The 27,197-nt window shown below is 48.5% G+C and overlaps 2 protein-coding genes across 8 annotated transcripts in view; both read left to right on the plus strand.

Annotated features, from left to right (window-relative positions):
- Window positions 1–660: 660 nt before the first annotated feature.
- CBR3 (carbonyl reductase 3) lies at window positions 661–7,053 on the plus strand. The gene is made up of 3 exons (XM_031459342.2): window positions 661–1,169; window positions 2,615–2,722; window positions 6,565–7,053. The coding sequence occupies exons 1-3, from the start codon at window positions 881–883 to the stop codon at window positions 6,999–7,001; spliced, it is 834 nt and encodes a 277-aa protein (XP_031315202.2). The 5' UTR covers window positions 661–880; the 3' UTR covers window positions 7,002–7,053.
- A 5,183-nt stretch (window positions 7,054–12,236) lies between these two features.
- DOP1B (DOP1 leucine zipper like protein B) overlaps window positions 12,237–27,197 on the plus strand; it is a 95,880-nt gene continuing 80,919 nt past the window's right edge. For 5 of the 7 annotated variants that reach the window (XR_010376633.1, XM_064475751.1, XM_064475759.1 and 2 more), the window contains exons 1-2: window positions 12,237–12,387; window positions 17,859–18,023. Coding sequence is in view for 4 of the 7 variants with exons in the window: in XM_064475751.1 (XP_064331821.1) it covers window positions 17,886–18,023 (138 nt within the window). In the remaining 3 variants the exon portion in view is untranslated. Of the gene's footprint in view, window positions 12,388–17,858; window positions 18,024–27,197 lie in introns of those variants that run through there. The other 2 variants (XM_031459355.2, XM_064475769.1) reach the window with 2 other exon arrangements.

The raw sequence follows: 27,197 nt of genomic DNA on the forward strand, positions 1-27,197 counted from the left end.
TCTTTTTTACGCTAAAGAAGGTGGATGAGGGAGTTCTAATTTCTTGTCCACATCGTGACACACCTTTGGGGATTCACTTTCAGTTGAATTTTGTTGGCACAGAGTTCACTGAAAGAATATATATATATATATGTATCCTCTTTGGACAAACCTAAAATGCACACTTCGCACCCACAGGAGTTATGTAAGATGAATAAAAAACATTCGGATAAGAGGATTGGCACACAGTGACAGTTGCATAAACATTCTCTCCCACTTGGGGGCGCACGGGGAATCCCACAGAGCGAGGTACCCGGCCCACACCTGTGCATCTACTCATAGGATCCTTTTTCTCATTCCCTCTTGAGTTTCTTTTAAGCAAGGAACGGCATCTACGTCCTGAGAAGCAGTTGCCGTGTCGAAATAATTTCACTGTACTCAGGGAAAACCAAACATTCTCATTTTGCGGGCGCACGCCCAAGAAAATTACTCAGCACTTGTTTTTCTGCTTTTGGGGTTCTCCAACAATAGTTTCTTCAATCCAACTGCAGTGAAATCTCTAGACGCTATCGACCCACCACCGTTGTTTTGCTTTGAGGGAACCACCTCTCCAACCCCAGACCACCGCTTGGCTCAGACGCGGGAACAAAAGGGCGCAACGCGGGGAGGGGGCGGACCCGGGAATGGGGCGTTACGAAACCTTCAGGAATAGACAGCCCCTCCTCGGAGGGGAGGGACGGAGGACCAGAGCCTCGTTCTCTACAAGTTACAGCGCTGGATCCTAGAACACAGCTCTTCCTGGCTTCTCTGCCTGTGGCCGGGCCTCCGCAGCGCGCACCGCCGGTGGCCCACAGTCCAGTCTGCTCTCCACCCAAGGGCACCGCGCGCCGGGCACCCAGCCATGTCATCCTACACCCGCGTGGCGCTGGTGACCGGGGCCAACAAGGGCATCGGCTTCGCCATCACGCGCGACCTGTGCCGGCAGTTCTCGGGGGACGTGGTGCTCACCGCACGGGACCCGGCGCGGGGCCGGGCGGCCGTGCAGCAGCTGCAGGCCGAGGGCCTGAGCCCGCGCTTCCATCAGCTGGACATCGACGACCTGCAGAGCATCCGCGCCCTGCGCGACTTCCTGCGCAAGGAGTACGGGGGTCTCAACGTGCTGGTCAACAACGCGGGCATCGCCTTCAAGAGTAGGTGCGGGGTTGGGAGGCCCCCGGGCGCTCCGAGGGTGCGGGGCAATGAGCCGCAGGAGCCCCCCAGCCATCCACTTGAGTGATCCGGAAAGGCAGCTCCCGCCCTCGGGATGCTTGCAGCTCTCGCCTTCCGTGGCGAGTTCTCGCTCTCCGGAGTCCCGGGAGCAGTCCGCCTCGCGCAAGACCGGCGCGGCTGCCGGGCACAGCGCGCCCCGCCCGCCCACTGGCCTGTGCGGGCCTGTGCGCAGCCTAGGGCCCTCCCAGAACTGTCAACTGCTGCGCTTTGCTAAAGAATCGGTCTCCAGGGAGGGGACCACACCCTGCTAAGCTCATCAGCTTTCTAATGCAAGAAACATTTTCTCTGCCAAGGGTCTCCACACTCACTTTGCGCTTTCGCTTTCCTTGAAAGGGCGCATTCACAGACACCGGGAGGCATCTGCTCCGGGACAGGAAGTGAATCTCGGAGACACAATTAGCGCGCACTTGCACGTTAGTGGACTTGAGAGTGTTTAACGGAGAGCTTTGATAGGCTCCGGCAAAAAGGAAGCGAAAGTCGTTCCCACCCCCAGGGAAGCTTTGTTTGTTGTCAAACATAGAAGTGTGGTTTTTAGTAGCATCTTCCCTTGGGGGGGGGGGGCGGAATTAGAGCTTACTTAGTCTGCTACTCAAGTAAGAAAGTTATTGATCTGCCAAGTGATGGGGGTAGAAATAAACAGGCCAGCCTCACTTACTGCGTAGTGGGGAAGAGAAACCCAAGAGGCAGAGCGGAGGGAAATGAAGCATTGTGAAGCGTTAAGTTCATCCCCTTGGCCTTGGGCACTCGCCAGCGCTGTGCACCCGCAACTCCGTCTGGAGCGCAGCGGGAGGTGGCCGGCACCCCACCCCCAAGCCGACGGGGCTGAGGGATTGGTGGATAAATACCCGGCTTCCTGGACAGCGCACGGAGAAACACTCGTGTCAGTGTTTCTGAAGCTCTCGCCGCTCCAAGTGTGGGCGGTCGACCCGCCGCACCCGCTGGAACTGCACAATCTCCCGCCTTGCCCTACACTCGCGGAATCACAATCTGCCTAATAACAGAATCCCCAGGTGCCTCCCATGGCCCTTCAAGATTGAGAACTCCTGGCTTTGATCACTGCTGCTCAAAGGGTGGCTCCCAGAACAGTAGCTGTAGCGTTACCTGGGAACTCGTTACCAAAGCAAATTCCGGAGCCCCACCCCGGACCTTCTCGAGCCCAAACTCCGGGGGCGGGGCCCAGAAAGGTGTGCGCGCACCCGCCCTACAGGCGACTGAGATGCACGCTTGAGGGCTGAGACCCACAGACCTAGAGATTTAAAAAATCACTTGAAAGGTAGCTTGTTCTGCCTTCAGTTAGAGAGAGATCCGCTTTGTCAATGACTTTCCGGGGGAAATGCATGACTTTGTTTTCTTCTCTTTTTGAAAGTTGATGATCCAACGCCGTTTGATATTCAAGCTGAGATGACGCTGAAGACAAACTTTTTTGCCACGAGAAATGTCTGCATAGAATTACTGCCGATAATAAAACCTCATGGTAAGTCCAGCCGTGTTGACTGTCAGGCTGCATCCTTGTAGCAAGGAGTGAGCCCCTGGGCGGTCCCTCAGGAATCACCCAGGGATGCTATTTCTGTGTGTGTGTGGGGGGGGGACATAGAAAATTGCATTGTTTTCTCATAGTACCTGGCTCCCTCACCTGAACGTTTCAGCTCTATTGAAAGATATGCTCTTAGGTCCTGTGTCATGAACTCAACCCTAGAATGATAAGGTGTTGCAAGTCCCAGAAGGCCTCTTGCCTTTGAGCAACTTCAGTGAGTCCTTCTCGGCTCCCCAAGGAGATGGGGAAAGGGTCTGTTCTAGCATTATTATGAATTTTCCTATATTCCTTTTTCCTTGCACCAACATTTGTCAAGCTGATTCAGAATATCCCCCCCCCCAAGAAAATTTATTAGGAAATATCTTGCCCATGCTTTCAAATATTCAATAAATAACATTTACTACTTTTCCACAAAGATTTGAGTGCCTACGGTAACCCAGGCATCACGCTGGGTGCCGGGGATACAGTAGGAAGCATTGTGGACACAGTCCTGTCCATGGAGCACTGAGTCCAGTGGGGGAGACCATCGCTGACAAAGAATCCTAAGTGTGTAAATGACAACTGTGCTGGCAGGTGGGGAGAGAAGGCTTGCTTCCTTGACGATTTTCTTTCCCAAGAAGTCAACTGTGATTCTTAGGAAGAAAAACTCTCTGGTTCTTAGCAGAAATGTGCTTTTCTTAATTTAACATTTTGAATAAATATGATCTCTAGTGCAAAAATATTTAAATCTAAAAAAGATGCATGGTGGTGGGAATAGCTCAGGACTAGGACATATGCTTAGCATGCATGAGATCCTGGGTTCAATCTCCAGTATCTCCACTAAAAAGAAAGAAGGAGAAGGAGAAAAGGAAAAACTTTACCAAAAAAATAAAATAAAATAAAAAGACGCATGGTGAGAGTTCCACCCATCTACCCATCCACAGCCCCCCACAGATAATTCTCTTTATTGGTTTCTTAGTGGGATGGGATCAGAAAGCCCATAGGTAGAGTTGCAGGTACTCACTCAAGGAAGTTTTGCGTCCAGGGACATGGAGTCGATGAGTGCCCAGGGCCGAGGATGGGGATTTTAAACGGAAATCTAAGCAAACTTCAATGCATATATTTTTTTGCTCCCCTTCTTACAAAAACAAACAAACAAAAAACCAAGAAAAAGGACATTAAGAACAATGTTTGCCACCTTGCTTTCTTCTCTTATTACATCTGGGACTCTTTCCAGATCAGGACAGAAAGCTGTCTTATTCTTCTTTACAGCTGCATAGTATTTCCTTGCAGGGTGTCTTTTACCAAGTGTCAGGAAGGCTTCCCCCTCTGGATTTTAAAATCACAGAATTTAAAAGCTGCAAGGTATTGAAGAAAACTTACATTCCTACACCTTCACTTTACAGAGAAAGAAGCTGAAGCCCAGAGAAGTGAACATGGCCAGGTAGTAATAGAGCTGGAAACAATACCCAAGTTTCTTGCCTTCAACCTTCAATCAAATCAGGAGAGTTAGTTCCAGTGGGGGAAGGATTACAGAGCCAAATGATTGCAAACCAAGCCACTTCGAACGATAAATGAAGGCTTTGGGGAGGGTGGGGGCCCACGGATCAACCCAGAGCTGGTGAATAACTGTCTTTAACCAGTTTTCCATAAGAGTAATTCCCAAAGCGAGAATCTGGCTTACAACACTTGAAAATATTAGTGAGTTTTCAATAAACCTCATGTTTACCTGGAGAGCAAAACGCTGATCACCGTTGCCTCCTGGTTTGTAGGCAATCATCTTCTCCCCATACAAAGCTGATTTAAAAGCCACTCTTTATTTAGCTTTATAATCGCTTTAAAGAAAGTTATCCAGCTTGCTTATTGGTTCAAGACTGAGTGAATAGGTTAATCCACTGTTCAGCCACTAGATGGAGCTACTTGCCCACCTTTCCCAGAACGCGGAGAGGATTGTTTCTGGACCTCAGCAAACAGTGGTGGTGGTGGTTTGGGCTCAGCTGGGCTGACTGAACCCATTTAGCTGTTGCGACTGACTGTCACCCCTTTGCCTCTGCCCTAGAGGTGTGCCCTGAGATCAAAAAGGACACTTCTTCCTCTTAGGAATTTTTTTAGTTCCACTGAAAGCATAGAATAGCTCCTGTAATGTGTTTTCCTTTACTTCCTTTCCTCACTGAATTTAATTCCTTGTAGCAGCCAAGTGCTTGAGAACAAAGCTGCTTAGAAAGTAATGAAGAACACAACATCCCTGAAGCAGAATTCCTGGCCAAAATATTGAAGTGAATCTACCATAAAAAAAAAAAAAAAAGCCAATCCAAATTGGGGGAAGTACTACAAAATATCGGCTTAGACTCTTTAAAAAGATCACTGTCACCTGCTCCAGATTAAAACAGACTAAAGAGATAGGACAGCTAAATGCAATCTGTGGTCCCACACTGGGTCTTGGATAAAAACAAACCAAAAACTTATCCAGGAAGATTATTGAGACAATTGGGGATATTCGAATACAGACTTCAGACAATAGTGTTGTATCCTGATAAATGTCTGGAGTGTGACCACATTTTCGGTTCTGTAAGAGAATGCCCTGACTTACGTACACTACAGGGTTTAGGGTGAATGTTTTCGATGTCTGTCTACAACTAAGAGAAAGAGAGAAGGCAAATGTGGCCAAGTGTTAACAATTGGTGCACTTAGGTGAAAGGTAGATGGGTATTTATTAAACTATTCTTGCAACTTCTCTGTAGGTTGCAAAGTTTTCAAAATTAAAAGTTGGGAAAGAACTTATGTTTTACCAGAGAGAGGGAGAGAGAGAAGGAAGGAAAGAAAATGCTAAGAGTCTTAGGTACCTGGGGGCTCAGTGAGAGGCTTGTGTTAAAGGACAGAGTGAGGGCATCCCTGTGTCAGGCTGGGCCCACAAGGATATCTAAGCATGCGTGGAGCTGGGGGGGGTACCCTGCAGATGTGTCCCTGTGGTGAACACCACTTAGAAAATGAGATAAAATCCAGTTACCCTATTGGATGCAGAGGCTGTGGATTCAGGATAATACGTGAGAAAAGAACCCTCCAAATTTGGTGTTTTTTGATGTTGGACAAAATGTAAATTTACATGTTTACTAGTTTGGGGATTTCCACCAATGCTTCAAATTGTTTTATGGGTTTTGGCCTGTGATTTTTATTTTATGAACAGAACCATCTCTTCAGTAGCTGTGAATCATTGTTAATATCAAGAGTAACTCATTAACTAATTATAGTTAATTATTTAACTATGGGCTTAAAAAAGCAATGAAAATCAAAACCAGGATGGAGAATCAACCCATTCCACATGTGAAGGTACCATCATTAAGGAGATGTGTGTGTGTGTGGGCAGAGGGGGCAGGATGTGTTTTATAAAACTACCTAGTGGGGGTGGGTATGGCTCAGTTGGTAGAGCACATGCTTAGCATGCACTAGGTCCTGGGCTCAATCCTCGGCACCTCCATTTAAAAAAAAAAAAACAAAACAACTGCCCGGTGATTCTCCCACAGACCCACCTCCTGCGCACCTAGTGGAGAATCGTTGCTCTTTAGCACTTGTTATAGACGAAAATGCGTTCTTCCTTTTGGCAGGATAAGGGACAAAACGTTAAAATCCACTGGTGTCTTCCTGAGTCATGTCTTACTGCCTTTTGGAGGTATTTTTTTTGTGCCGTATAGAGTTATTTTTTTAATCAGCAAGTAAACATGCACCATGACTCAATCACGTGTTTGTCAATAGTCAACCAATGATGGTTTACTTGTGCCATGCTTCCATATTTTATTTTGTTTCAGGCAGAGTGGTGAATATCAGTAGTTTACAGGGTTCCAAAGCCCTTGAAAACTGCAGTGAAGATCTTCAGGAGAAGTTCCGATGCGAGACACTCACAGAGGAAGACCTGGTGGACCTCATGAAAAAGTTTGTGGAGGATACAAAAAATGAGGTGCACGAGAGGGAAGGCTGGCCCACCTCAGCTTATGGGGTGTCCAAGTTGGGGGTCACAGTCTTATCAAGAATCCTGGCCCGGCATCTGGATGAGAAGAGGAAAGCAGACAGGATTCTGCTGAATGCATGCTGCCCCGGGTGGGTGAAGACAGACATGACTGGGGCTCAGGGCTCCCGGACTGCAGAGGAGGGGGCTGAGACCCCTGTCTACCTGGCCCTCCTGCCTCCAGATGCCACCAAGCCTCATGGCCAGCTAGTCCGTGACAAAGTCGTCCAAGACTGGTGAACATCTGCTTTGACACTTGATGTTTAATAAACGCTTGTGGAATGAACGGATGGATCCTGGCATTGTGGTTCGATTCTATTTCTGTACTCAGGGACCATCGATTAGAATCTCCCTATGAGGAAGTGTCTAGTTCTGGACTGGAGCTAAGCAATTTTGCTATACCCAGACGCTAGCCTGAGAGGGCGATGAACCTAAACCAGTGGTTCTCAAATATTAGAGGGCGTCAGAATCACCTGGAGGGTGTGTCAAAACATTGCCCAGAACTGGGGCCCAAGAATGTGCATTCTAACAAGTTCCCAGGAGCTGCTGGTGTTGGGATGGCACTGACAGAAACACTAGTCTAGTGAGAGGTCTCAGGGCTGGGGAGCACATCCCAGCCCTTTTCCAGCTGTCCCTTGCTGTTTCTAGGTTGTCAACTCGGTAAAAACAACAAGTGATTCTCTGTTTCCTTAGCTCTGCGAGCCTGCTTTATGTCTCATTCTGTTTTATCATATTTGAGTACATTTAAAATGGTTCTTACACTTATGAGGTTGTATAGCTTGAAGCACTCTTGAAGGAGGAATGTCCTTATTTTGTGGGGATATGATTTCTTCCATAATGGGCATTTGGGTTTTGCCTTCCAGAATGTCTGCGAGATTGCCCTGCCACTCTTTTCATCTTGTTCGTGCGAGGAGGGCAACTTTGTCCAGGCCATCTCCTTGCTCTGACTCATGCGTGTTCTCTCCTTAACCTGTTTCCGCTCCCCTCTGAGCTACAGCCCACGGTGATCTTTTCAGATGCCTCCCTGAGCCCCTTTTGTAGTCCCTCTGACAACAGGCAACTCCATGCTCACTGCTTTCAAATGGGATGGGTTTTGCAACCAGCCTCCTGGGTTCTGGTTATACCCTGTAGAAAAAAAAGAAGACTTGGAGACCAGAGGACCTTATGAAAGAGAAGAAATATACTTGCAAGGAAAGTCTGCAAGGGATTCAAGACTCCAGAAGGTATGGCTAGCCAAACAACAAAAATACGACAGGTGCACAATGGGCAAAATACAAATGAAAGATGTCACAGATTTACCCAGTTTGCGATGGGCTGTTCAGTAGGAGAGAGCAACTTTGTCATTTGATTATGACCTCAAAGGTCACATTGAACCTCATGACAACAGCACTGTAGAAATAAGGGACAATGCTGTTTTCCATTTGGGGATCAGTAAAGTATGGAAATGCTCAAGGCTTCATTTTGGTAGGCAGGACGACACAGGTGACACTGGTATTTCTGGTCTACCACAGGGTGGGAGGTATTTACATTTCTTGACTCTGACTTGTGATGGCAGCACGGTGAAGTGTCAGTCTAGCTCTCCCAGCCCTCACACTTTTCCGTCCACTTTGGGGGAAGTCTGAATCCCATCCAGACTGCATTTCACTTCCTTTAGCCGTCTCCCAACATTGCTTGATGAACGCCCCCATGCGCTCACGTTTGTCTCAGACCACAGCTCCTAAGACATATTCATCACTTCTTGTTCAGCTCTAAAAGCATTTCAATGGCTTTCGATGTCTCCTGAAGACCTTTCATACTCTCGACTTCCTCTGCCACCAGCCCCCAGCCTCCCGCCTCCCGCCAGGGACGGGCAGAAGCATGGGGACCGGGGGGCACTTTCAGGCTCTGCCTGATGGAGACACAGACAGGAAGTGTACGGGTAAACAGGCTCATCCCTTTCGTTTCTTCTCCTGTTTTTGTCTCTAGCCGTTTCCCACCTTGACATTTTTGGATCAGCAACTACCCCACTTAGAAGACCCTTCATTGTAAGCTGCTGATTGGAACAGCATTTCTCATTTTTATGGAAAGGTCATAGGGGGGCCCTTACTGGACGGTCTGCTCAGCACCCTTTTCCCAAGAATTATCTCCTGGCCCCTTTCCCCCCAGCTTCTTTCCCATGTTTGCAGCTGTGGCAGCCGCAAGGTGACTTTGTCCTCTGTTGACTGTTCCAGCTGTGGACCCTTCCTCTGAACAGCAGGACCAGCTGGACTGGATCAGGGAAAGCTCAGAGCTGCTCCTGTGAGTGGCCATGCCCCACCCTACGTGGTCTAAGGTGCAGAGGGAGCCACGCATAGCCAGTGATGGAGGCAATCGACTCTCAAGAGAACCAGTTACAGAGTGGCCCAAAGGGAGACAGCTCCCCTCCCCACCGCGGCATCCATTCCCTGGCCTCAGACCATCCCTGTGAACCTGGATTCTAAGAGATGCTCCAAGATACCCTTATATCCTTAAAAGAAATCTCCCTTTTCCTTAAGCTAGTTAGAAGTGGCTTGTTGCTGCTTACAACCAAAAGGAATCTAACTAACAGAAGTGCATGAAGACATTTCTATGGTATGCTGTAGAGGAAAAAAATAATTAGGCTTGGAATTAGAAAGAAAAAGCATCATGAATTGAGAACCCAGGGCATACTGGGCCGGATGCCATGCTTAGTACTTTGCCGACATTGTTTTACATAATTCTCACAACCATCCTTTGAGGTAGGTATTAATGTCATTTTACAAACTAGGAAATAAAGGCTGGAGAGGTTGATTAACTTACACAGTATCGCACAGCTAAGAGGCAAGAGTCAGGATTGTGTCCCGGACTGTATGATCACAAAATTCCTGGGTGCCTAGTGCTTGGGACGTCCAGCTTCACTGTTACGAGTCTAAAGACCACAGGCAACTTCCTTGGTGGAAAAATTAAGGAAGATGATACAACGAATCTAAGGGATTTGTAACCATATGGTTATTAGATCCCCAAATCAGCCTCTGGGTGAACTTTTCCATAAAGTAGATGAATGAAATACGGTTTTCAAGTGGTACATTTTAAATGGATTAGTTCATAGAACATGTTTTTTAGGCACCAAATGGAGCTTCTCTGTGATAACAATTTTCTAGGTTGATACACGTGTAGGAAACCCAAACACAGGATCAGCTTCAGACCTGACCCTTAGACTTCTCCCTCACCTACTGAACCACAACAAGAATTGGGACAAGAACCTGAACGGTGACACAGTGGAGATGAAACAGGTGATAACAGCGATCCTGACAAAGGCTTACTTGTTACTGCAAGTCAACTACAAAGTGGGCACAGCATCAACCACAGAACTAGGCGAGGCTTCCCGCCAGGTGGGTGGAGAGAGATGGGCTTACAGGGTCACTGACATCTACCCGTGGAAACTCAGAACGCGCTCACCTGGCCAATCTCCCTAGTAGGTGGGCCGGCCTGAGCCAGAGAACGTGGTTTCCTCTGACTTAAAATACCTTCTTTATTGTCCAAGGGGGTAAAGTTCTGATTGAAATCAAACCTGAAGCACCCTAATTAGTTTGAGTGTCATTATGCAAGGAACCTACTCTATGTCTTCAACAGATGAACATAGGCCAGTAGATCAAGGGTAACAAGACAACTTGACCCAAGTAAACAGATTGCTTTCAAGAACAAGCTTTCAAATCTTAGTGCTCTATGGTCAATCATGATTATAAGTGGAGTTGTTCTAAGGGTTTACACTACCCTTATTTGTCAAAGTTAATTTAAATTAACCTCCCACACACCTGGCATTCTTTAGAGCTAGGTGACCTAACTACAAAGCACGTGTATTATTTTATCTAAATGCATTAGGAAAAGAGCTGTACATGGTGGTTTTGTACAGACAGGCTGATTCTCTCTCTTGTTGATGGTGGGTATTAAACAGTTCTGTTATCTCTATTAGTTCAGTGGAGTGTGGCTAGGATTTGAGGAACGTGGGGAAAAAAAAAAGAAATCACCTGGTTTGTCAACTTCAGTTTTGTATAAACAGACTTTATCATATCTTCATTAGGAAATCAATTTTCATGAAATTAACTCTTTTTCTTGCTAAATGCTCAATCCTTTAGTGTTCCTGTTTCCACTTTAAGACCATTCCTAGAATTGACTATTAGAGGATTTACATCTGGGACACATGGCGTATGCCAAATAGATGGAGATGGAATCAGAATAAGAAGCCTCGCTGGGCAAGAGGTCCAGCATCCCAAACTGTTAAAATATTCTTGGTGTTTGGGAGGAGGTAATAGATCCCCTTGGGTATCTGATACAAACTCTATACTGTTTCTTCAGAAGCATACATATACGCAAAGTATTTTACACAATTTCAAAGTGTTCATGGACCCACCCCCTCGCCCAACTCCCCCCTCCCCAGAACTCTTTCATGGATGGTCGAGCATTCATGATCCCCAGACTAGATCTGAAGATTCCTAAGGACCCATGAGGGGCTAAACTGCTAGAGGCCTCTACAGAAACCACACCTTCAGCCAACAGGTGGCACTGGTCTGGTTGGCTGGGAGCCCTAGCTGGTGCAGTCAGGATGCTCAGGTGACCTTTGCCTGAGTCTCGTCATCAAGGCTGTTTTTGCTCTGCAGCTGTCAGGCCAGGTTGGGTGGGTCTGGACTGTCCAGGCCCAAAGGCTCCCAAGGATGACAGGAAGCAATTAGAGTTTATCTGGAAATATTCATGCTCTTTAGACTTGATGGGAGGTCTCCTTTCTGAGCCAGAGCCTACATAAAGAAGCTCATTCCAGGAATTAATTACCTCAACTCTTCTGATGCCGAGGGTCAGAAAAGCGCGGCCTGTGGGGAAGGGGCACCTTATTCAGGGTCTCCAAACCTCCTGCGGCCTGAGTGTGTATGGAAGGGTTCATTCTGCTTCCTCCCCAAAGGTTTGGGTGTGGTCCCGACGGTCATGTGCCATGGGCCGCACCTTTCTTGGGTCCAACGAATCTCCTCGTCTGTAACTCCAAACCCTCCTTGGGCCAGCTGGTTGAGTGACCGATGTCCCCTTTCATTTGGGTGTGTCTGGGAAGGCCTAGATGAGGGGCGAAACAACCCTCCCACCTGTGCGAGGCCCGCCCAAGAGCAGACCTGCGGCGAGGACGGGAGCTAGGTGCTCAGGCTGAAAGCGACGCCTACCACCGGGAAGCTGCGAAAGACTTAGGGTGCGACCGGGGCACTCGGCAGTCGGCGCCCAGGATCCGCCCCAGCGCGCCGAGGACCCGCCTCCCGGCCCCGCCCTCCTAGGTCCCGCCCTCGGCCCAACCCCACGCAGCGAGGGCTCGCCCTTGGCCCCGCCCCCATGCGCCGAGGGCCCTCCTCCCGGCCCCTCCCTCCTAGGGCCCGCCCTCGGTCCCGCCCCAGGCACTGCGGAGCCGCCCTGTCCCCGCCCCCACTCGCCGAAGGCCCGCCTCCCGGCCCGCCCAGTGTCCTGGAGCCGCGGCCGCTGGGGCTCGGGCGGGGCTCTTCTTCCGCGGTCCCGGCTCTCGCCCGTGCCGCAGCTCCCGACCGCTCTACCCGTCGCGTCCAGATCGGCTCCTCCGCGCTTCCCGTGGGCGCGCCGCCGAGAAAGGCCTTCTCCGCCGGTAAGTCAGGCCCGCTCCCTCAGTCACCAAGCGAAGCCGAGGGAGCCGGGGCGTCTCCTCCCGCGGGCCCGCGAGCGGCGGGGGCATCCTCCCCGGGTGCACAGGGTTCGGGCGGTGCCGTGGGACGGCTCCGGGGTGCAGGTACCTCCTCCAAGCGCCGCCTGGGCCCGCGGCGCTCGCTGCTGCAGTGCGGGGGAGGCCCCAGGGAGGCCGCGAGTGGGCGTGTGCTCCGGCCCGGGACCCCCAAGGGGCGGCCCCGGTTGCTGAGCAGGGTCCCCTCCCACTTCCCCCGGCTCCTCGCGGCGAAGAAAGAGCGGCCGGACTCCGCGCGGCCTCGCGTCCGGCAGGTGGAGGTCAGGTGGGTCACGGCCCGCCCTCCCCTCACCTCCTTCGGCAGATGCCGAAGATGCGGCTTTGTTTGACCACGGTCTTATTCGGGAAGCAGGGCTATGGATCCAGACCTTTATAAGATGAAGGCTTTCCTGCTAAGAGAAGACCCCGCAAGTCTTCCAGATTGTCCCCAGGAGAAGGGATCCGAGCCGCAGTATGCTCTCTGCCCGCCTGGCCCCTGCGTCTTGCAGGATTGCCGGCTGCTGCTACCCTGGATGGTCCTTTAGCAACTCACAGTGCGGCTGCTTGTGGGGACTGTTACCGCAGGTGTTTCCCTGACCTGGGAAAGATTTTGGTAAGGCAGTGGAGGTCTCCTCTCCCCCTAAAGCCTGCACCAATTGATGTCTTACGTTTTTTTTCAACTGCATTTTAATTACTACTCTGAACAACCCGATTCAAAATAATGTGCCCTAGAGTTGATGAAACTGATTGCAGACGAGTGTTTCTGTGCTGTGGACTAAGGATCATTATTACCTATTGATAAGTGTTCTCACTCTTAGGAGGGTGGCTGTTTGACATTGTTCACTGGTCTCCGTTTTCATCTAACTCAGAAACATTCCTTCGTGTAAACATCTCTAAAATTAACTTCTTGTGCATCTGGCTGGTTGGCTTTTCGCTTAACCTTGTTTTTCTAAAAAAATTAAGAATGGTTAAGGTGAGACTCTTCCTGGTGACATTTTCCATCTTCAGGCGGTCACGTCTGGTCCAGTATGCTTGTTGATATGACTGCTTCCATGTGTAACTAATTGGTAGCAGGCTGTAGAGCCCAGTTTGAGTGGGAGGTTGAGTCTCTCATAGAAAAGGCATCCAGAGTAGATTGCAAAATCATTGTCAAAAGAGCTCTTCAAGGGCCACGCTGTTAATTCCACCTGTAGCATAATGTGGTAGAGGCTCTGTGGCATCTGGCTGGCCTGAGCTGGATTCCTCATTCTGTCAGTCGTTTGCTGTGTGAACCCAGCAGTTTTCTGGAGGGTCTGATTCCCCAGTATCCTCATCTGAAAGCTGATGATACCCATCTCTTCTGACTCCTGTGTGTTGCCTGAGAGAAATACATGCATAAATCCGGAAGACTTGCTTCATAGCACAGTATCAAGTGCTGTATTTTGAAATAAAAGAGCTTGCTTGAATGCCTATTTCCAAACTTCTCACCTGTGCTGTTAGTTACATCGAATAGTACTGTAGTTCTTAGCGCCTCGGGTAACACTGAACTGCTCCAGTTACCTGCTCTTACCTGGCTGACGCCTTCGTTGCCACTAGCAGTGGTGCCCCTCTGCTACCCCGCCTCCTGAGCACACGGGTTATTGCTGATGAGGCTCTCTTCCTGCTAACAAGTGCCCACACCTGTGGACTTTGAGGATGTCTCTGGTGTTAGCTGGGCCTCCTCCCTCGCCTTGCCAGTGTCCCTCTGTTATGTCAGCCCACCCTCTGTCACTGTGTGTGCCCTGTGAAACTGAAATGATGTGTTTAGGTATTTCCTCTTTTATTAGGCTCTGAGCTGTGAGCGTGGAACCCTGCCTTGTTCATGTTTCTTTCCCCAGTGCTGAGACACCTAATACAGTGGACAGGCTCCATGGAGTATTGCAGTGGTTTGGACACACAGAATTTCAGACTTGTGTATTACCTGGAATTGAAAAAAAAAAAAAAAAAAGAACTTATGGACATGTTGGAATGTCCTAAATTCGTATGTCTTTACTTGATAAAAGAAACCACCCCTCTCATTACCATACTTAATATTTTCAAGTATGAAGGCTGTTATTTCAGAAAAAGGGAAGACTTTTCCACAAATGAGCAGACAGTCATACTGTGTGGGTGCGTATGCACAGTACAGTATGTATGTGTTTGCAGAGAGGCCCTTCGTGTGCGGAGGCTCTGCGGCAGGATGAGTCCATCTTAAGCAAGCAGAGTGCCTTGAGGAGAGAGGCAGGTGGAGCCTTGTAGGCCCCAGAGTGGGCTGTGGGGGAGGAGGGAGTGTGGGCTGATTGTAAGCGCAGTGGGAGGAGTGTAAGCGTGGTGGGGACTTGGAGCGCTGGGTGAAGGTACTTTGTGTTGGGGGGAGAGTGAAGGAGGACCCTTAGGAAGCTTCTGCAAGCTTGTGGGAGAAAGATGGCTTGCACAGAGGAGATGGGGAGCAGGCGAATCCATGGGTATTTTGGAAGAAGAGCCAACAGGACTTGGGTTGAGTGTGGCAGGTGAAGAGGAGGAGGAGTCCAGGACGATGTCAAAGGCCCCATAGGTAGGAGGGCCACTTTCTGAGGAAAGGAGGACCAGAAAGGGAGCATGTTGCACAGATAGAATCGAGAGTGGAGGGTTTTTTAAAAAGTGTTGTTGAGGTACAATTTACCAACCATAAAATCCATTCATTTAAGTATACAATTCAGTGATTTTTAGTAAATTTATAGAGATGTGCAGCCATCACCATAATCTAGTGTTAGCACATTTCTATCACCCCCCCCCGAAAGATCCCTTGTGCCCCCTTGCAGCTACCCCATGACCCCCTCCCCACCCTAGGCAACCACTAGCTAACCCACCTGCCATCTCTATAGGTTTGCCTGTTCTGGGCATTTAGTATAAACGTCATCATACAGTACGCGGCCTGTTAGGGCTGGCTGCTTCCACTGAGCTTGTACTTTCCAGCTTCATCCACACTGTCGCAGGTTTCAGTCCTCATTCATCTTCATAGCTGAATAGTGTGTCGTCGTATGGTCAGACCGCATTTTGTTGATGGACACCGGGGAGTCTAGTTTGGGACGTGCCAAATTTCAAACACTTGTGCCATTTCCAGATGAAGAAGTCAAGGGGCCATTTACATGAATTTGGGCCCTGGATGGGGCACTTTGGGTGGTTATAAATCTGTGGGTCATTGGCAGAAAGATGGTATTTGTAAGTGAAAGGAGTGGAGAAATCACTGAGGGTGGAGAGAGAAAGAGGGCCCAAGCTTGGTGTCTGGGAGTGTTGGGCAGTCAGGTAGCTGACGGTGAGCCTGCAGATGGGACCGCACAGCGGAGGGGTGGGAGGGGACCAGCATGGGGCCAGCGGCCTGGAGGAGTGTGGGCTCAAAGGAGGCTGTTTGGAGAAGGAGGAAGTGGTCTGATGCACAGCCCTCCTGAGAGGTGAATGAGGAAACAAGAGTCCACTGACGTTGGCGACTTGAAAGTCGTGTTGGCCTTGAGAAGACTGGAGCGTGCCCAGAGCAATGGAAAGCGAAGTAGGAGGTACCATGGGAGCCCTGCAACTGCCCCAGGTCCATCTGTGAAGGAGTCAGGCTTGAAGGACACATTGTACCTGCAGTTCAGTTCGTTCTGTCTGTGATGTTTGCCTTTTCATTTGCCTGACAACATGCAGCTTGGTTAGCAAACTAGCCGCAGCTCCATGGATTTAATCAGATCACCATTGTTCCATGTCTCTCTCTCAGACTGTGTGCTAGTGAAATATTACTTAGGCTCATAAATCGATCAGGATTGTGTTTGGTTGTGAACACCAGAAAACTAGACTGAAGGGTAGAACAAATGAGCTCTTCTGTGCAGAAAACAGTTAAGTCCAGAGGCAGAGCGTCCAGCATTGGTCTGGTGCCTTCTGGGCCCTCAGCTGCTCAGTCCTTCCCCTTCCATACAGAAGTCATGTGCTAAAGATGGCTCTTCCCTCTTGGTTGAAAGATGTGGCTTCAGTTCCAACATCATACCTTTGTTCCAGGCAGAGAGAAGGGGAAGGGTGAACGACAAAAGGCCAGAGGAGTCTCCACCACCAGCTTCTGTGGGCGTCTCATTGCCCAGAGAGGTCACACAGCCACCTGGCTGCAGGGAGGCTGGGAACCATAGTGCTGCCCGAGCAAACTGAGGGTTCCCTTAGTGTGGAGAAGGGGGACAAGGAGTTTGGGGGAGGTGCCTGTCACTCTTTAAATAGATCTTAATCAGGTGAAACCTAAAGAAGGGAGGCAGGCGGGAACCCTCAGGTATCACTTTTGAGAAAACTTTGGCATATGGAGCTTGGTGACAAGTCCAGGGAGTGATTGAACACTTCCATGTCTTGTGAAGTACTTTTCAGAGCTGTAACTTGTTTGAATAGACTGATGGGTTGACCTTCAGATTTTTTTTTTTAATTGAAGGAGTGAAAACAGAACTTAAGCATGCATTTCTATATGTTAAAATGTAAAAATGATGGATGTTTTCAAAAACCCAGATCAGTGCAGCATCTCATGATGTTCTTTGTTTCCTTTTGTCATATTGGGGATGAAAAGAAGACGAAGGGAAATGGTTGCTGTTGGCATTGGGATCACGCGGTCTGTGTCCCGGGCTTTGCAGCAGCTGCAGTGGTTCATATATAATGAATGCATCTAGCCACAGAAAAAAGTAAAAGAATCCATCAAAGCATATACACGGGCAAGAATAAAAAGATGACTGCTTGGGCCCTGGTATAACAGCAGGTGTAACCTCCATCCAGACGCTGCACCCGGAGGAGGCCCAGAGCTGTCGGGGCAGCACCCTGTCCGGGGCTCGACAGGTAATTGGCGCTTAGGAAATGAACAGGCATGTGGTGGATTTCTGCCAGCACTGCTGTCAGGCACTTCGCTCTTACATCCTTATGTTCTTTAGCTGTTTTTTCCCCACATGACTTTCTTGTAGGATATTTCCAACCCTCTATCCAAGTCTGGTTGTAGAGGGCTGGATTGCTAACCAGACTGTTCAGTTAGGAACCACAGATCTGCTTCTCTTTAGGTTTTGTAAATGCCCTACACTGAGAGGGACCATCTGCGTTCAGAATTACCAGTTGGCAGCAACTTGCAGTTAGCCACTTTGTGAATTTTGCTTCTCAAGTGCATTTTGTCCATTAAGTGGGACCCTAGCATTTCACTTCTTTCTGCTCCGTGCATTTATCTCCCTCCGAGTCCAGGAGGTCCGGAACTGTTTATCTTTTATCTCCCCTAGCTCCTGGCTCAGAAGCCTTGCTAAATATTTGAGTTGGACTGCCCAGCGAGCTTGTGCACAATCGTGTTTGTGGACGCGTGTCCTCTGGCGCTCTGGGCTGGGGACGCGTCTCATCCTTGAAGAGCTGCCTCACTTGTTTATTCTTTGATTCCCTTTTAGGTACCTTCTCTGCTGCAAGAATGTAAGATGGAGCCAGAAGAGCAGGAACTATTGAATGATTACAGATACAGAAATTACTCTTCAGTGATTGAAAAGGCCTTAAGAAATTTTGAGTCCTCAAGTGAGTGGGCGGATCTCATCTCCTCCCTGGGCAAGCTCAACAAGGTATGTGGGGCTGGGAGCATTGGGATTGTGTGGGGGCGGGGACACAGCTGCCCTTTTATTACTTCAAGGACGTGTCTTTTTCATATTACACTACATGCTGATTACAGCCATCAGATAAGAGGAAACACCTGTAACTCTGTCGCCCAGAGTTACCCACTGTTAACCAGTCAGCGTCCCTATCTCCTTCCAGCTCTTTTTCCCTAAGCACAGAAGTACAGTGTGGGTACAGCCAGTAGAAGAGCCGAACAGCCTTTTTCTCAACAATATTTAGGTCTAAACAAGGTAATAAGTTTTTAAACTGTGCAGTTATGCAAAGATGAATCATTCTGTGTAGTGCTTAGGATTTTTATGACTTTTTCTTACCCGGTCTACTTTTTTTCACCATTTTAGTGCCAACTGGTAACTCCTAGAATAAAGGATGAAATAAGTACTGAAATCTGCCCAGAAGTTGTGTGTGTTTGGACAGGGGAAAATGGGGCGGGGCAGGTCTAGGAAGACCAGAATTGGTTGCATGTGGGCTTGACCTTGTGTTCTAGGGATGGGACCACTGTATTTTCCCATCCTGCCCAAAAGGAGGGTGACCACTGTGTCCTGTAGGAAGCAGATATCTGGGCTTGGAGAGGCTGTGCCTGGCTCCCCATTGCTGTGTGGCCAGGGCTCCCAGCTGTGACACCTGACACCTGTGAGCCTGAGTGCCATATGGAAGCTGGGAGATGCCCATCCTACTCTGGGAGGTCCCCACTCCCCAGTGCACACACACCAGGGGACTCGAACAAACCTTGCTAAAGAGAAGGAATTTGTCTTTTTACCTTTTTAAGGAACGGGGGGTGGGGGAGGAGTTAGAATGCGAGTGGCCTGACCACGGGGACAGCGTCTGGGCAGCCTTCCAGCACCAACTGCCAGAAGGCAGCTGTCAGCGCTCACAGATGGCACAGTGGAGACAGGCAGTTATTACAGGTTGTGGCTGGGAAACTGCATGGTCTCTGCAAGGTGGATTTACAACACGGGAGCATCGTGGCTGGTGCTGGCAGGGAGGGAGACCTGTAATAAAACAGCAGATAAGAGTTTGAGAGTGCTTTGGTTGTAGGGCTGTAACTCAGGATTTTTCTAGCTGACATTCACTGTCTTGCATGAAGGTGGGTTGCTTTTTTAGGGGAAAACAAGGAGCCCTGGTGTGGGATTTGGGCATATTCAGGTTTTTCTAACTGTGTCAATAATTACTATTTGACTCTCCTGGAATCTAAAAACAGCATCCTTTTTTGGGGCGAGTGTATTTAGTTTTTTGCTCTTGAGTTAAAATTCATGCAACCATTCAACCATCTTTAAGTATACAGTAAAGCGGCTTCTTGTTCGTTCATGCTGTTGTGCAGCCATCACCCCGGTCTAGTTCCAGAACATTTTCACCCCCTCCAAAAGGAAACCCCCGCCAGCCCTCCCCTTCCCCAGCCCCTGGCAACCACTAATCTATTTTCCATGTCTACAGATATTTCATATAAAAGAAATCGTACAATAACATGGCCTCTTGTGTCTGGCTTCTTTCATTTAGCGTGTTTGCAGGGTTCATCGTGTTGTTATGTGTGTCAGTATTTCATTGCTTTTTATGGCTGAATAATGTTCCATCGTGTGACTGGGCCACATTTTGTTTATCCATTGAGTTTCTACAGTTTGGCTCTTGCTGAATAGTACTGTATGAACATTTGTGGACGAGTTCTTCTTTGAACACCCGTCTTCATTTCTTCTGGGTATATACATAGGAGTGGAGTTACTCAGTCATACGGTAATTCTGCATTGAACTTACTGAGGAACCGCCAAACTGTCTTCCTCAGTGGCTGCCCCGCTGTGCATGCCCACCAGCAGTATATGAGGGTTCTGATTTCTTCTAATCCTTGATAACATTATTTTAACCATTAAAAACCATATTTTAACCATAAAAAATATTTGTGGTTGTTTTTATGTACCTTCTAGGTTCAGGCATTATTGTGGAGGTTGTTTCTAGAGTAATTAAACTCATATTACTTATTAAAAAACACTTTTTTCAGGGTTTTTTTTGCTGATAGCCCTCTTAGTGGGTATGCAATGGTGTCTCATGGTTTTGATTTTTATTTCCCTAATGACTAAAATTTTGAGCATCTTTCCATTTGCTTATTGGCCATTTGTATATCCTCCTTGGAGAAACTTCTATTCAAGTACTATGTCCGTTTTTTCACCATGTTGTTTGTCTTTTTATTGTTGATTTGTAAGAGTTCCTTATATATTCTGGATACTGGCCCCTTATTGTATATATATTGGGCACATATTTTTTTCCCCAGTCTTTGGGTTGGCTTTTCACTTTTTTGATAGTGTCCTTTGATACTCACAATTTTTAATTTTGATGAAGTTCAATTTGTCTGTTTTTTCTTTTGTTGCTTGTGCTTTTGGTGCATAGCCAAGAAACCATTGCCAAATCCAAGATCATAAAGATTTACCCCTGTGTTTTCTTCTAAGAGTTTTATAGCTTTAGCTCTTACGTTTAGGTCTTTGATCCATTCTAATTTTTTTTTAATTGAAGTACCGTCAGTTACAATGTGTCAATTTCTAGCGTACAACACAATGTCATTCTGAGTTAATTTTTTCACATGGTGTGAGGTGTGGCTCCAACTTCATTCTTTTGCACGTGGAAATCCCGTTGTTCCACATGTGAAAAGCCATCTGTTGAAGAGACAGTTATTTTCAAGAGTCTTGGAACTGTTGTTGAAAGTCAGTTGACCGTAGAGAAATGGGTTTACTTCTGGACTTTCATTTTTTTTCCCAGTGATCTATATGCTTATCTTTATGCCAGTATCACACGTTTTGATTATTGTAGCTTTGTAGTAAGTTTTGATACGAGGAAGTGAGAGTCTTTCAACTTTGTTGTTCTCTTTCAGAATTGTTCTGGATTCCTTGAAATTCCATTTGAATTTTAGGATCAGCTTTTCAATTTCTGCAAAAGCCAAGTGGGATTTTGAAAGGGATTGCCTTACTCTGTAGATGGCTTTGGGAAATCTTACCATGTTAACAATATTATGTCTTTTAATCCGTGAACACAGAATGTCTCCCCATTTATTTAGGACCATGTACATTCTGAGGTAGGTAAAATTATAAATTTGGAAAGTGCAGTTCTTGAGCAATGAGGTATTCTATGAAATAAACTTTGTTTCAGTAGCCCTGAAAACTTTCAAAAGTTTTTAATCATTTTAACCCGCCTTTTAGAATGCAGGTGATCAGATACGGTTGAGTCTTTCTTTAAGGAGCTTTGAAAGCACTGGCCATTCGTTCATTCATTCATTTATTCAGTAGCCTTCTGAGTGCCTGAAACATGCCAGTAGGTAAGTGCCAGGGCACAGCAGAGAACAGAACTGACAAGACCCTGCCCTCACTGTAGCGGGGGTGGGGGAAGCTGTGTGATAAACACAATATACATGCTGTTAGGTGGTGATGAGTTCTGTGCCAGGAGTGGAGAGGGGATGGGATGGTGAGTATCAGGGGAACACTGTGATTCAGTGGGGTCATCAGGAAGCCTTGCTGAGTCAGTGCCAGTTTGAGACACACTCAGGCTCTGGTGGCCAGGGAGGTTGTCATGAAGCAGGCAAGGAATGGGGAGATCGCAGGAAACAAGGCCACAGAGGGGAGGGTTGGGGGGCATCTGATCTTGTAGGTCCTTTAAAACCGGAGTCTGACAGTGGCCCCTAAGGGGGGAAGCTGCCTGGCAGAGTGATGTGGCCCGGCCTCCCTTTTAGGTGCTAAAACCATTTCCAGCTGCTCTAGTGAGGTGGGGTCAGGCAGAAACAGGGAGACCACTTAGGAGCTGTTGCTGTAACACAGGTGAGCCAGCGGGGAAGCGTCTGTTTTCGGAATAGACTTCAGAGGTGTAGCAAATGGGCTTTGCCTGTGGATCAGATGTGGGATATAAGGGAAAGGGGAATTGGGTACGACTTGCAGGTTTCCTCCCAGGTCTTTAGCTTGAGAAGCTGAAAGGGTGCGATAGGGAGACAGGAGAAGCCGGCCCCATGGGCTGGGAAGGGAGGCCAGGGGTTCCCTTTGGGACGGATTAGTTTGCACGTCCGGTGGATGTCCCGTGGCTGGTGAGATGTGAGTCGTATGGGGTAAGAGTTTAAAAAGACAACTTTTGTTACGGTCGTTACCCAGTTGCATGTAACCCCACTCCTGCGTCCTCTTTGCTCCAGCTTCCTGTTCTCTGCGGCCACAATTAGGTAATGAAGGAGAGCAGCCCCCTTGATGAACTTGCAGGAGATCCACGGGATGAGGGTGACACGTCTGTCCCACCCTCAGCCTTGCTAATGACAGCGGACATCATAGAGAGCCTACTGTGTGCTGAGGACTCAGTGTGCATAGTTATATGTACTTACAGTGTGGCTGGAGATTGGACTCAGACGCAGCAACTTGTGCAGGATCACAGACAGCAAGCAGCAGAGGGATGACCCAGGTCCTGTCTGCCGACCTCCAAGCTTCATGCTCTGGAGCGGGGCCCCCCGACTGTTTTCATGTCAGTGTCTGTACGGCTCACATAAGCGGACAGGAGAGACATCTCTCTGCTTTCTTCATTACCAAACAAGGTAGAGCTGATTATTAGCTCCATTTTACTGGTGAGGTTAGCTAACTGCCCGATCTCATATGGCTGCTGAGTGGTTGTTAAGGGTTGAAGTGTGTCCTCCAAAAAAAGACTGGTCCTGACCCGCAGTATCTCAGAGTGTGACTTACTTGAAGATCCAGTGTTTACAGAGCCGGTCAAGTTAAAAAGAGGTCATTATCCAGCATGACTGTGTCCTTATAAAAAGGGGAAATTTGGACACTGACATAGTCATGCGGAGAGGGAAGATGCCATGTGAGGATGAAGGCAGAGATTGGGGTAATGCAGTTAAAAGCCAAGGAACCCCAAGATGGCCAGCAAACTGCCAGAAGCGCAGCCTGGAGCAGAGTCTTCCTAAGCCTCAGGAGGCAGCCGCCCTGCCGACTCCCCGCCTCCGTTTCTGGTGTTGTAAGCCTCCCCGTGGGTGGGGCTTTGTTATGGCAGCCCTAGCAAACTGATACCAGGGTATTCTGAACACTTAGGTGCCAGGGCCCAGCCTTCGACACACGGTTCCTGCTCTCATGGAATGTAAGGCTTTGCTGATGGCAGACAACGAATAAATACGTGATGTCAGGTGCTGAATGCTACGAAGAAAAATAAACCAGGAAAGTTGGTAGCAAGGAAGGAGGATGGGGTGCTGGCTCAGACAGAGCTGGCTCTCTGATAATGTGACATTTGAGATTTGAGCAGAGGCCTGGAGGCAGTGAGCTAGCTGGCTGGGGGGCCATCTGGGGCGCAGGCTTTTGTTCAAGGTACAGCAGGGGGTGGGCGTGGCTGGAGAGGGGAGGTGATGGGAGGTGAGGGAGGAGAGGTAGCCAGAGCCCAGCAGCACGGATCTCCTGCGATGGAGGGAAGCCACTGAGCTTCCGGGAAGGCTTTGAGCAAGGTGACCCATAGCTGCCTTTCTCACTGGGGGAGTTTCTCTGGCTGATGTGAGGAGTGAGCCTGATCATGGGAGCCTGTCGGGTGGAGGTGGGCAGCCTCCATACCCGGATCAGAGTTTCTGGACACGGAGGGTTTGGGAGGGTGCTGGAGGGAACAAGCCTCAATCTGCTTAGCAGTGACGCACTTCTAGGAGACTCGCAACTTCTGCATCAAGTGTACCTGGTAGTTGATGTGAATAAAGTGTTTTAAGGCTTTAGTGATAGTCAGATGTCTTGGACTCATGCATGGACATAGAAATTCAGTGAGTGAATTAGTGATGAGTTAGTAAATACTCTATAATGCAAGTAGAAACAATATTGTGGTACGCAAAGTTGGGTCGCGGTGCGTTCTAATTAAGGTAGTTGATTTCAGATTCTAAAATGTAAACCATAGCCTCACAGCAGAAGTTGCTTCTGGCTCAACTCTTGATAAGAGAAAACTGAACCCCGAGAAGCCTCAGGCTGTCAGACTATAGGCAGATTCTAATTGAATCATTTTAAAAACTTGCTACACTTTCAGTATCATTTTTAGAATTTTTCCGTATTAGAAAAAAGTTTATCTTTTTTTAGTTTTTATGTATATTGACACGAATAGGATAATTTCTGCTTCATTGTTTATCTGAGGCCACAAGCCATCACCTTTCACTGAATATTTTTAGAGAAGTGTTGATCAGCAAGTGCATTTTGAGCCCTTGTGAACCCAACCATTGTACCAAGGCTGGATTACAACTTTGATTAAGGAAATGAAGGAAATAAGTAGAAATAAACTCTGTACATTAGGAAAAAAAACCTCAACACTAAAGCTTCTTTTTTAAAACAAAAGTCGTAATGGTTCTAAATGAACCACTTTTTTGCTGTTTTTATTCAATATCCTACTGTTTCACAAAAAGCAGATGGCGTGAGTAGTAGGAGGAGCTGGAAGTCTTGGGTCATATTAGGTGTTTCAGCTCCTAGTCCTATCGCTTAGTGACGAGCACCTCCTTTTTAAAGCAGAGCAACTTGTGACATTATGGGGACGTGGCCAGAGCTTGGAGACCAGGGGAGCTGCTCTGGCCCTTTACACATCAGCTCCAAGACCTCTTCTGCCCAAAAGCTCGATGAGTCTGAGCTGCAGCCTGATGCCCACCCTCACCCTGATCAGCTGCTTTTCTCCGTGAAATAGTATCAGTTCAGATAAAGCCGCTTTGGTTTGAGGTCCGTGTTAGTTTGCTCGGCTGCCATCACAAAATACCACGGCCTGGGTGGCTGAAAGAACAGAAACTGATTTTCTCACAGGTCTGGAGGCTGGAGGTCCACGATCAAGGTGTCAGCAGGTTTGGCTTCTTCAGGGGCCTCTCTGCTCGGTTTGCCGGCGGCTGCTTCTCACTGTGTCCTCTTCTGTGCGTGGGTCTGTCCTGATCTGCTCCTCCTGAGGACACCAGTCATGTTGGACAGCACCTGTGTGACCTCCTGTCACCTTAGTTACCTCTTCGGGGGCCCTGTCTCCAGATACAGCCCCGTTCTGAGGTCTGAACTCTGGGGACACAGTCCAGCCCATAGCAGGGTCTGATAACGAAGTGCACACTCTCCCTCCTCATATCGACTTTTAAAAAAGCTTTTTTGTGATGGAAGCCCAGACGGCTCTTCATTGCCGGCCTTGGGTAGAGCAGCGTGTTGCTTGTTTAGTCTTGTTTTACTGCTCAGGAGCGCCGGGAGGAACTCCGGTTCCCGAGCGTGTGGTGATAGAATACGTGCCCGGGCCTCCGAGTCACTCAGGGCGGCCTTCCCGGCCATCTCAGTCCACGCCGGCTGCTGTAACAAAACTCCACAGGCTGGCGGCTCGTCAGCGACAGACATTTATCTCTCGGTCCAGAGCCGGGAAGTCAAGGCCAGCAGATTCGGTGTCTGGTGACGGGCCTCCTCCTGGTTCACAGCTGGCCATCTTCTGTTGTGTCCTCACGTGGTGGAGGGGGCCGGGAGCCCTGTGGGGTCCCTTTCACAAGGGCACTAATCCTGTTCACAAGGGCTCCACCCTGATGACCTGATCACCCTCCAAAGGCCCCACCTCCGAACCCTGTCACACCGGGGAACACATTTAGACCAGAGCCCTGATGATTTGTGCCCCACCTGATTGCACCTCACCAGCTCTGCACCAGCTTCTTTGTGGGGGCCGTTTGTGGGGTGTTATTTTAGGGGAGTTCATCCCTGAAGGAAGGGGTTGGGCTTCCCCATGTATCTCCCTTGCAGTCCTCCTCCCCAACCTCCTCCTCCTTCCACTGAGACACAGTTTAAATTGCCACCCCGATCCCCGCTGGACCCGACTCTGCCTAGTGGGTGACCTGGATAGGGCTGTGGGCCCCTCCCAGCCTGCATGATGCGTGGTTCCACCTTGTCACCTCACTTTTGGGGTCCTATGTGGTAAAGAAATGGTGTCTCAGTTTGGGGCAATTAGTCATTTTCTAGCAATCTACTGTCCAGGGTGGGGACCTTGAAGCTACAAGTTTTCAGATAAGTTTTCATATTGGAAAGACATGGGCCTGAATGCCTTCTGAGAAGAGACCAAATTGGAAGGGCGTGTTGGCAATTATTGACTCTTTTCCCTTGTAAATAAAGTAGATCCTGCACCTCTACAGGGGAGTGCTGAGCACAGGACCCATTTGTTCCTGGCAGTGTTGTGATTCTTCTTGGCACCAGGACTTAGGAGATGCCGCTAATAGAATGTCAGGCAGAACTCTCATCCTCGTGCGTGGTGAGGGCTGCCGAATCCTGCTCCACTGTTCTGCCGTCCTTTTGGTGGGGGATGCCCTGGGGCTCATGTGACATTGTTGCTTCTTTCCCTACCCTGCGTTACCCTGAAGGAGCTGAGAATTGGCAAGGGCATTGCTGTTCAGGTTGAGAGAACAGCCTTGCTGTGAGCCACTCAGACACCACAAGGGCAACGTGGTCCTTTCAGAAAGAGCATTTCTCTCTGTTGAAAAGAGTCTGATATACACCTGATGATTGATAGTTAGGACAGTCTATTTATTTTGCATCTGAGCCAAGGATATTTTTGCTGTTCTTCCTTTCAGATCTGCTGGAGGGATGGAAATAGTCCAGATTTGGACAGGTGAATTATTCCTCCAGTAATCTAATGACTATAGCTCATCTGATTTAAAAAAAAAAAGCTCATCTAGCAGAATTGAGTTTATGGATAAGAAAAAAAGGGGTTCACTTATGTTTTATAAGTACTATCAAGAAAGTTAAGAAACCAGAAACTTCATGTCAGGCTGTGGAAAGAAGGTGTTATGGACTGAACTGTACCCCTCCGGGCCTCCCCTACCCCAAATTCACATGTTGAAGCTCCAACCCCCAGCGTGACTGTGTCTGGAGGTAGGGTTTTCAGGAGATAAGTAAAGTTAAACAAGGTCGTGAAGGTGGGGCCCTAATCCAATAGGACTGTGGCCTTAGAACAAGGAAGAGTTCTCTCCCCTCTGCGGGAGGACACAACAGGCAGGCACCAGCTGCAAACCGGGAGGAGAACTGAGTCAGCGGCACCTTGATCTTGGACTTCCAGCCTCCAGAACTGGCAGAAATAAACATCTGTTGTTCAAGCCGCCCAGCCTGTGATAGTTCGTTTCAGCAAATTGATAACAAAAGGAAATAAGTTAAACTGGGCTATTTTTCAAA

Source organism: Camelus dromedarius, chromosome 2 (genome assembly GCF_036321535.1).
Source record: "Camelus dromedarius isolate mCamDro1 chromosome 2, mCamDro1.pat, whole genome shotgun sequence".
Taxonomy (NCBI): Eukaryota; Metazoa; Chordata; class Mammalia; order Artiodactyla; family Camelidae; genus Camelus; species Camelus dromedarius.